At 42.3% G+C, this 10,762-nt stretch overlaps 1 protein-coding gene across 1 annotated transcript; it reads left to right on the plus strand.

Moving 5' to 3' along the window:
* The first annotated feature begins 3,301 nt into the window (after nucleotides 1–3,301).
* Nucleotides 3,302–9,923, plus strand: LOC130078148 (B-cell lymphoma/leukemia 11A-like). The gene is made up of 3 exons (XM_056243662.1): nucleotides 3,302–3,328; nucleotides 5,215–5,355; nucleotides 7,202–9,923. The coding sequence occupies exons 1-3, from the start codon at nucleotides 3,302–3,304 to the stop codon at nucleotides 9,302–9,304; spliced, it is 2,271 nt and encodes a 756-aa protein (XP_056099637.1). The 3' UTR covers nucleotides 9,305–9,923.
* The last annotated feature ends 839 nt before the right edge of the window (nucleotides 9,924–10,762 follow it).

Below are 10,762 nucleotides of genomic sequence, written 5' to 3' on the forward strand. Positions count from 1 at the left end.
TGCTATAGTGCTGCAAGTGTCACAGATTTTAAGACGAGTTTATTTCTTAACTCCACACACAGATAATAGTTTCTGTGTCATCTCAGTATTTCTTTTAATTAAGTCTTTTTCCCCCTCTCTGTCTATTTGGAAAGTGCAAATAAAGGGCGCAATACATCTCATTGTTTAGATATTACTCTGCGTTCTTTTGGCAAGGCGGAGAGAAATGCATAATGTTTGGGTTTGGAGGACACACAGTGTGAGAAGTGTCTCAGAGTCTTTTGCAGGATTTTTATGGCACTTCCTCTGTCCAGCTTTGTCAGTGAACAAGTGTTGGTCAAACAGGCCTTTGTTTGTGGCCAGTCACTCGGCACACCACAAAGAGTCTGGAACCGGACAAAGAGCCGAGTGTGTGAGAGAGGTGCTGGGCCGACCCGACCAGACTGCTTGGAGGAATACTGATATAAGCCAGAGGCACATGACCTGAACACAGACACTCATTAGAAACTTCACTCTGGTCAGATTTAGCAAACATTTTCTTTTCTTTTTTCATTGTGTTTTTAGATGTTTGGTATGTATTCAACATTAAATATTTTTGGGAGATTCACCTGTCCTGCAGTGTGAACTTGTAAAAAGTATTTTAAAGAGTATTTTGCTATAAACGTATGTTTGTGTATAATATTAGTACTTTAAAAAATGTATTTGTTACACTGCAGGGCAATTAAAATGATCTAGCAAATGCAAGACCAGTTACCAAATTTTAGATATACACTACCATTTAAAAAGTTTGGGTTCAGTAAGATATTTTTTGTTTAGCAAGGACACATTCAATTGATCAAAAGTGACAGTAAAGGCATTAGTAATGTTACAGTTTTTTTTTTGCTTTAAATAAATGCTGTTCTTTTTAACTTTATTCTCATTAAATAATCCTGATTATCAATTTTTTCATAAAAATATTAAGCAGTACAACCGTTTTTAATCAGCATTAGAATGATTTATGAAGGATCATGTGACACTGAAGACTGCAGTAAAGGCTTCTGAAAATTCAGCTTTGCCATCACAGGAGTAAATTACATTTAAAAATATATTAAAATACAAAACAGTTATTTCAAATGCTAATGATATTTCACAATATTACTGTTTTTACTGTATTTTTGATCAAAGAGACTTCTTTCAAAAACATAAAAAAAAACTTTCCAACCCCAAACTTTTGAATGGTAGTGTATTCTTTATAATGTACATTTATATAAATTTCAACCAAAAATACTTATTAAAAAGTTTGACTGATTGATTTATAAAATGTATTTTATTCATTGTAAACAGGATTCATATGCATTGTGCTTAATTTACTTTATGAAAATGTAATATGAAAAGTGTAATTTCATAATTTTGAGACTTGAACAGGTGCAGAGGTGAAGGGACACCTCAAACACAAATACATGCAGAGGCTCTTGAAAGCATAAGCCGCTGATAAAATTCAAAAATGATATTACATGGCATTGTCCTTTCCCCCCCTGCATTCAGTAATCCTGTTACTGCATTGTTGCATTACTTCAATTACCATTATCTCTGAGAGCTGTCTTAACACAATCGTCAAGGACAAAACAAAAGGAGCCGCAGTCTCGGCTAGTGACAGCAGTGAAGCTGTCGAGATGGAAGGCTGAGAGTACAGCTCGTGAAATGCCAGCAACTGTCCAAATGACCTGCGCTTTCGCATGTAGGAGGTTTTGAATTGCTCTACGCAAGTGCGTTCATATCCGGTGCTTTTGTTTGCCGTGGACGCCGTTTGTGTGTGTGTGAGTGAGGGGGGTGGTTTTTAGTGGTGGGAGGAAGAACAATGGATGAATCTGCATGTCGGGGATATTGGGCTGCCCGAGCTGTTTTAATCTGGCATTCATCTTAGTCTGCCAGCGCCATCGATCCAGACGGCACACATAGAAATGCACCCCGCTCTCTTAACAAAGCCAACTGTAGACATTACTCCAAATATACACGCTCTCCATCTATACGTGTCAGTCATCCATGTGTGTCAGTCAAGATAAATCCATTGGTAATGCTCGTTTCATGCACTTAGCAGTATTTAACTGTATTTTAATGGAATTGGTATGACGGTAAAACAATTTTTCATTTGTAAATGCGCTTGTGTAACTAACACGATGCCTTTTGAACACCGACAAACAGGTTATGTGTGTGTGTGTTCAAGTGCACTTTTGCAATATTATTCGACTGACCTGTCCCCTAGGCGGATTTTATACATTCTGCACCCCAGACGAGCTGTCTGAAATTTGCGCAAGTCATAACTTGACACTTTTTGGTTATTTTTGCACTGTAAAGCTATCTGTTTGGTGTGCTACAGTTTTCCTGTGCAAGATGCAGGACTCAGCAAGGGGGGGATTGGGTGGATGGGGGGCTCACAACATATTTCCTTCCTCCTCATCTCCAGTTACACCATGGGCACCAGTCACTCTCTGCCAAGCCATCACCGCTCTGTAATACAGCCTTACTTTTTGTCAAGATCATTTAATGTGGCTTTATCTAACTGCAGTTTAATGTGTGTGTGTGTGTGTGTGTGTGCCGATTTAGCTGGATTAGTTGGTCCTGTGAGGATGTGGTTGGCAGTTTGGGGGGGTGGGGGGGGGGGGTTGGTTGTTCTGTGCTGTAACATTGCTCTGACATTTCCCTGTGTAAAAACTGCCAGCAATGCACTGAGTGCTCGCATCCGTCTGTAAGTAGCCATGCCGCTGCCAGCTCCCGCAGACCAGTCCAACAACTGTCACCGGCAGTCTCTGCCTGCAACGCTACGTCTTGCCAGCTTGTCCGGACTGACCCGCTTTCACTGCAAATTGGAGAGCTTTATAATTAACTGAGGAATCGGTGAAAATTAGAGCAAGACCGCTTTTCGACTTCTCTTAAGTGTTTAGAGTGTCAAGGCACAGATTATCATTACATTTAGCAAGCTTGCGCACCCAGCGGTGGCCACGTAAGTTGCACACATTAAACAGCTGAGAACCCACAAGTCCCTCGTCTGCTTTTATTGCTCATCCATCCCGAATACTCAGCTCTCGACTTCCCGTCTCAAAAAGACAGTCAATGATGCAAAGAATACTCTTTCATCTCTCTTGAGAAAATTAAAATTAGACCAAAAGGAGGGGGAGGCTAATTTCTTTGGCAGGCTGCTGCTTTTAATTCCACCCAGTAAAATCTTCAGAGTCTAATAGCAGATTATTGGAGCACCTGTCGGTGGTTCGCCGACTCCTGTCATCGGAACAGATTGTGACAGTTTTGTCAGAAGAAGAACCTGGCTGCGAGCGTGCCAAGCACGATGCCCGCATGGCACACGCCGGTGCCTGTGAGAGGCACGCCAGTCAATAATACTGCAGCCTGCGTGAAGCTATCAATTATTGCCGCAATTATTTGTCTAGTTGGATATTCAAAATGTCATGCGAAAAAGATGATTACATATTCCGCTGAGCGTTGCCATGTGTAATGAAATGAAGCGGGCCCTTGTTAAACATGGAGATGCGGTAACCTGTCCTTCAGAGATCCCCATGGCTGGTGAGGAGATGGCGGACCCTCAAAGTCTATTTAAAGGGATACTCCACCCAAAAATGAAAATTCTGTCATCATTTACTCACCCTCAAGTTGTTGCAAACCTGTATGAGTTTCTTTCTTCTGCTGAACACAAAGGAAGATATTTTGAAGAACGATTGGAACCAAACAGTTGTTTGGCACCATTGACTTCCATAGTAGAAAAAATAAAAAAAATACTATGGAAGTCAATGGTGCCAAAGTTCCAATCGTTCTTCAAAATATCTTCTTTTGTGTTCAACAGAAGAAAGAAACTCATACAGGTTTGCAACAACTTAAAGTAAATGATGACAGAATTTTCATTTTTGGGTGGAGTATCCCCTTAAAGACTCGAACCTTCCGTAGACCCTGTTTCGAAAGCGAATCGGGTTTTGTGTTCGACATGAGGCAAATTAAAACTCTCTCTCCAACTCGACAACAACAGATAGCCATTATGGTTGTAGCTGTGTGACGGGAGTGAAAAATACCCTTTGCATGATAATACAAAAATGTATACTAGGTTAAACCCTCTGCAGGTGGCAGCAATTAAATGTAATTTCTGCAGATTGTAATGATCCATAATTTAGCTGGCCTTTGCATCAACCCCCCTGATATAAAGTAGTGTGCAGTCTTGATTTGGTGCAGGGCTTTCAGCTGTTGGTCATGAGTGAGATTGTCAGGAGGTGCTCGTGGGTGGCAGGGCCACAGATCAGCAATGTGCTGTTATTTTTCTTTCTATTTACACCAACCGTCACCTCCCTCACTGCCCATCTCTCTCAGCTGAAAGCTGGCATGTGATATCGTCACCATTGCTCTTTTGTTCTGGTACCTTGGATTATTAATTTTTTTAAATGTCTGTCAAATCTGTCTGAATGGCTTTGTCTTTAGCACATACCAGGGCTATATGCAGTTTCTGGTGGTATTTGGAAACATTTTGATGTTGCTCTTTTACATGTTTATGGTTGGTTACCTTAAATTCATATCTTCTCAAAATAGACAAATGTAGGCTACTAATTATAGTGCACTTGCTTGTGAGTGATATATTTCATAGTTTTTAACTGGTATTTAAATTAACAAGTTACAATTTTGTTAAAGGGTACATATGTTTTGAGTGTGTACACACACACACACACTTTTGTTAATTATCTCATAATAAATTTCATAATATGTATTATCCCTATCAATTCTCAGTGAGTGACAAGCAAGTTCAATTGTCTTATTAAATAGAGAGAAAGCTGTTCGTTGAATCTGTGTTTTGTTTAAAAGTGGATGATTTCAATATTTACACTTTAATTAGAATAATGCTAATGCTAACTGATATTCAGTATGTTTTGAGTAAAAGAGAACACATTTACGATGTGGTGTTACTGACAGGGCTCAAGATAACAAAGTTTTGGGAAACACTGGTATACATCACCATTTTTTATATTATTTTTTAGCTTCACTCATGTCATTCCTAACAGCCATTCCTAAACAGTATCATTTATTTGTTACACACCTTGCTCATGTAGCTCATGCACCATGTGTGTGTTTTCGTTGACCATGTTTAAGAAGTGCCAAGGGAGAGACAAAATGATGACAGCACAAAAGGGTTCAGCGATGTCCGGAGGTGGCTGTCTGCCCGCAACAGAGCCTTCCAGAACCACCCCCATTTGTGTGCATTAACAGGATTATCTGAGAAAACCCACAGTGGCTCTGGCCTGCCTTTCCTCCTCTGAGCAGCAGAAAGGCCTTGCCTCGTTACATGCTTTGCTGGCTATTGAAGACTTCAGAGAAAGCCCCTCTGAGGAAAACAAACTAGATGAAAGAGTGCACGCTGCCTGTTCGGCACCGTTCAGCACCTCTTTCAGCCTTTCTTCCCGCCATCTCTCCATTTTTTGCTTTTTTTCCTCTCCCCCTCTTTCTCTCGGGATGGTTGTAAACAGTACATGATAGCAGTTTAGAGACCTCTGGCTTGTGGGGGGAGTTAAATCCATCTCCCCTGTCCATTTTCAATGTTTGTTGTTGTGGTTCCTGTGTGGATGATGGCTCTTTTCCTGACCGCTTGACCTTGCGTTTTTTGGGAGCGTAGCTAGATATCTGTATCTTGCATATAACATCCCTTTTAGCGCTGGTAATTTTCAGAGTTCAAACTGTCACTCATTACTTCATGAAAATATCCATTTCATTGCCATTTGTGAGTTAATCGTGTGTTTTTAACTATAGGCATCCTGAACCCGCTGCTTGTTTACCTGTTGATGATGCAAATGCCATTTTCATAACATGTTTTTTTTTTTTTTTTTTTTTTTTTTAATCAGTGTAATTATCAAAAATGGTTCTGTAGCTTTTGACAGCTTTCTATCTGGCCTACATAAAACATTTAGACAAGAATATTTATGAGAGAGGTGTATGTAAATGAAGATTTTTTTCTTTTTTAAATTATAAAAGCATCTCTGTTCATTATTGGGTGTTATTTTGTTTACAAAGACCAGATAATCAAAAATAACAAGGCGTTCACATGTGAATATACTGGGAATACTGTATCAGTTCCTCCAAAATGCAGAAAGAAAAATATTTCATAAATTGGTAACATTGCATCAGGCTTCAGCACAGTGTGTTTAATGTTGAAAGGCTCTTGTTTCCAGCCTCCTTTATTATTTAATCTCCTAAATAAGGTGGCGTAGGAGTCAGAAACATTAAATGAGATTACAAACGCAATGGGAGGAACATCACAGGTCACTGTCAAAGTGCCGTTGAAAGTCAATTATTGTTTTAAGTGTTCCTTTGCCGTGACAATTGTCCACATCACAATTTCAGTTGTAAGGGAGGGGATAGTCTCTCTCGTTTTTTATTTTATTTTTTTATTCTTTTATCTCCATAAGCTATTTTTGTTTGAACACATCTTTTGTGAGCTTGCATTTGAAGAGCAGACAATTTATTAAATGGAATTCTAATTCCTAAACAAAAAACAATGTGTTGTGTGAGGTGTTACAACAAATGTTCATATTCTCCTCTAGCTTTGCACTGGTTTACAACACCTGAACATTGAGTAATGTAACCTTAAACAGATCCTAACAATGTGTGTGCTTCCTCTGTTGCTCCCTTTACAGGATCTATTACTTTAGTCCTTCCAAATTTTGTTTACTGTATGCTTCCTGTTCATCTGTTTTTGTACACGGATGAAAGCGTTCAGCTTGAGAGAGAGGTATTGTTTGCTTTTACTGTCCGGCTGACAACCACAAAGCAGAAGTGTATCACCCCATGCAAAGACCTGAGCCAAACCCCAACACAGTCTTTCTCTGCTGGAATATCAGTGCTTTGTCTGGTCTTATGTTGTGAAAAGCTCTGCTCCACTGGGTTCTGGCCAGTACTGCTGTTTGGGAGCATGTTTATAATAAGACCTGTGTTTACTGTTATGTGATACTTACTTTATCCTGCTGAGGGGCTAAAGCTGTTGAAAGACTGTTAGTATGGGGGGCTGCAAACGGCCCGGGGTCTAGGCAGGTTCATAAATGATTAAGGCCCAATCTGTAGCGTTTTTGTACGTCCAAAATACACCAGGGAGCAACTGAGAAAGGGAATGAGTGTGAACAAACACATGTAGCAGATGTAGAGACCTATTAACCAAATGTTTTTTCTTTAAATGACTTGCAGTTAATGTCTTTGGTACATTTAGAGAATTAACTCTTCTGTTATCTGTTTTTTTGCAGGTAAAGATGAGCCCAGCAGCTACACTTGCACAACCTGTAAACAGCCGTTCAGCAGTGCCTGGTTTCTGCTGCAACATGCCCAGAACACTCATGGCTTCCGCATCTACCTTGAGAGCGAGCGCGGAAGTCCGCTCACGCCCCGTGTGGGAGCTCCTTCAGGAATGGGCGCAGATTGCTCCTCTCAGCCCCCCCTGCATGGCATCCATCTCCCAGAGGGAAGCCCATTCAACCTGCTGCGGATACCCAACTCTGGACGCGATGGACCTCCTCTCCGAGAGGGTCGGTTTCCCCCTACGCCGCCTCTCTTTAGCCCTCCACCCCGCCATCACTTGGACCCTCATCGCATGGAGCACCTGAGCCCGGAGGAGCTGGCTTTGGCCACCCATCACCCGAGTGCCTTCGACAGGGTGCTGCGCCTCAACCCCATACCCATGGATCCCCCAGCTATGGACTTTTCTCGTAGGTTGAGGGAGCTGGCTGGTAACACCTCAGGGTCAACTCCTCCTCTCTCACCCAACCGGCCCAGCCCTATGCAACGGCTACTACAACCATTCCAGTCAGGAACCAAGCCACCCTTTCTCTCTAGCCCTCCCCTACCTTCCATGCAGTCCCCCTCTGGCTCCCAGTCCACCCCAACCCCTCTTACTCAACAGCCCAACACGCCCTTGAAGTCCAAGTCTTGTGAGTTCTGTGGGAAGACCTTCAAGTTCCAGAGTAATTTAATAGTGCATCGACGCAGTCACACGGGTGAGAAACCGTACAAGTGCCACTTGTGCGACCACGCCTGCACGCAGGCCAGCAAGCTGAAGCGGCACATGAAGACACACATGAATAAGTCATCACCAATGACTGTCAAATCCGATGATGGCTTGTCCACAGCCAGCTCTCCTGAACCGGGAACCAGCGACTTGGTGGGTAGTGCCAGTAATGCCCTCAAGTCTGTGGTAGCCAAATTCAAGAGTGAAAACGATCATCTGATTCCAGAGAACGGAGAGGAAGAAGAGGAAGAGGAAGAGGAGGAGGAGGAAGAAGAAGAGGAGGAAGAGGAAGAGGAGGAAGGAGAGGAAGAGGAGCTGGAGAGGGAGAGAGGTAGAAACAACTACCACTTTAGCCTCAACCTTGAGGCTACACGGCACCACGAGAACAACGGTGGCCGTCTGGGTGCAGGTGAGGGTGAGGATGGGATTCCGCGCTCGCTGCCTGAGGTTATTCAGGGCATGGGCTTAGCTGCCAGCATGCAGCACTACAGCGAGGCATTTCATCAACACAAGCGAGGAGCTCTAAACTCTGACAATAATGCACATAGGGGCATGTGTGATGAGGACTCTGCTCTGGAATCAGACAGAGTGGACGAGGGCTGTGGCTCAGCTATCAACGGTCGCGGCTCGTCCCCCAGCGAGTCGGCCTCCGTTGGTTTGTCCAAGAAGCTCTTACTGGGCAGTCCCAGCTCACTTAGTCCTTTCTCCAAACGAATCAAGCTGGAGAAAGACTTTGATCTCTCGACCCCTACAATCCCCAACACTGAGAATGTCTATTCTCAGTGGTTGGCTGGATACGCTGCCTCTCGGCAGCTCAAGGACCCCTTTCTGAATTTTGGGGATTCCAGACAATCGCCTTTCGCCTCGTCTTCAGAGCACTCCTCAGAGAACGGAAGCCTGCGCTTCTCTACGCCACCAGGGGACCTGGATGGTGGCGTGTCGGGCCGCAGCGGGACTGGCAGTGGTGGCAGCACGCCACACCTTGGGGGTCCCGGTCGGCCCAGCTCGAAAGATGGCCGACGCAGTGACACCTGTGAGTTCTGCGGCAAAATATTTAAAAACTGCAGCAATCTGACAGTCCACCGGCGCAGCCACACGGGCGAGAGGCCTTATAAGTGTGATCTCTGCAATTATGCATGTGCCCAGAGCAGCAAGCTAACACGGCACATGAAAACACACGGGCAAGTGGGCAAGGACGTTTACAAATGTGAAATCTGTCAGATGCCTTTTAGTGTGTACAGCACCCTTGAGAAACACATGAAAAAATGGCACAGTGACCGCGCATTGAACAACGAAATTAAAACTGAGTAGCGGTGAAGTGTGGTGACTCACTTGCCTGTTAACAGCGAATAACACCTTACCCCACTCCCACCCTCATCCTTGTAGATTTCCCTGTTTCGCTAGTCCAGTGGCGGCTAAGACAACGTGCTTGGCACCACCAGCACACCCTTTTCATTTACCGTTGAATGCATGATCTGTATCGGGGCAATACTATTGCATTGACGCAAACTTGGAGCCTTTCTCTTGTGCAATAATTTACATGTTGTGTACTTTTTCTTTTTTCTTTCCCATTTTGGAAAATTATGACAGCATGCATGATATATTTTGGCTAATTTTAAAATAAATTGTCCCTGGTTGGTTAGTTGTTTAGTAAATGTGTTGCTGTTTTAACGGTCATTATTTTAAAATGTTTTTTCTTTATTTTTATTTTTTTATTTTAAGATCTAAGAAAAAGAAAAGAAAAAACAACCATGCTGCATACATTCTGTAATACATATCATGTACAGTTTTGTGTTGTAACATGGAGGACTACAGGCTATTGCTTAACCCTCTTTGGACGGGCTGGATATCGCACTTAAACTAATCTTTCAAAAAGATGTTCTGTCCACATAGGGTTAAAATATTAATTGGCCCCTATTATGGAATAAAAGTAATGACAGCCTTTGAATTTCTTGAAAAGGAAACAGCATTAAGATTTGAATTTGTACTATCATTTGGTAAAACAAACAAAAAGAGTGCCTTGGATATCTTGAAATTGCATTGGTTAATCTCATCTGCTGTAATTCTGGAGTCTCAGCTAGATACTACATAAGGATCGATTGGATCCTCAAAAGGTTCTTGCATCAAGCACCTGACCGCTACAGTCAACTGTGACTTTAGAGAGAAATAGTAGTAATCAAAAAGCTAAGTAAATTTCTAGTTAATCATCATTAGGTACCTATGTAAAATGTATCTTTCCATTGTGGTTTATGTCCTGGGCATGGCACAAGCAGTATATGGTGTGAGATTCAGTCTTGTTTACTTCTTCTATCTGAAGGTACTGTACTTGGCGGTACTAGTTTTCAATCCACAATCATTTGACTTTTCTGTGTTTGTTCAAGTCTTATCTTCAGTAGCACAACATTTTGACGTTTCTTTGATGACCATTGTTAGTGCAAACGTCCATTGTGAAGGAACACTTGAGGGCATTTGGACCGAACTAATGTAATGTACACTTGAGAATTGGTTATTAAGAAAGCATTGAAATATTTGCAGCTGTCAGTGATGATTAACTATGAATTGCCTACAGGTCTGAGTCAAAATCTTATTTCTTTATTATTGCCTATGTCTGAGCTCCCTAAAAGACTAAATGAGCCTGAAAGACCGACTGAGCGAGAGAGAGAGAGAGAGAGAGAGAGAGAGAGAGAGAGAGAGAAACAGAGAGAAGCCAACCCATATATGTCACTTTTGTTCCTTTGTTTTATATGAGTTTCACACATAGTGTGGTAT

The sequence above is a fragment of the Rhinichthys klamathensis genome, unplaced genomic scaffold (genome assembly GCF_029890125.1).
Source record: "Rhinichthys klamathensis goyatoka isolate OS25496 unplaced genomic scaffold, OSU_Roscu_1.1 h1tg000823l_1, whole genome shotgun sequence".
Lineage (NCBI taxonomy): Eukaryota > Metazoa > Chordata > Actinopteri > Cypriniformes > Leuciscidae > Rhinichthys > Rhinichthys klamathensis.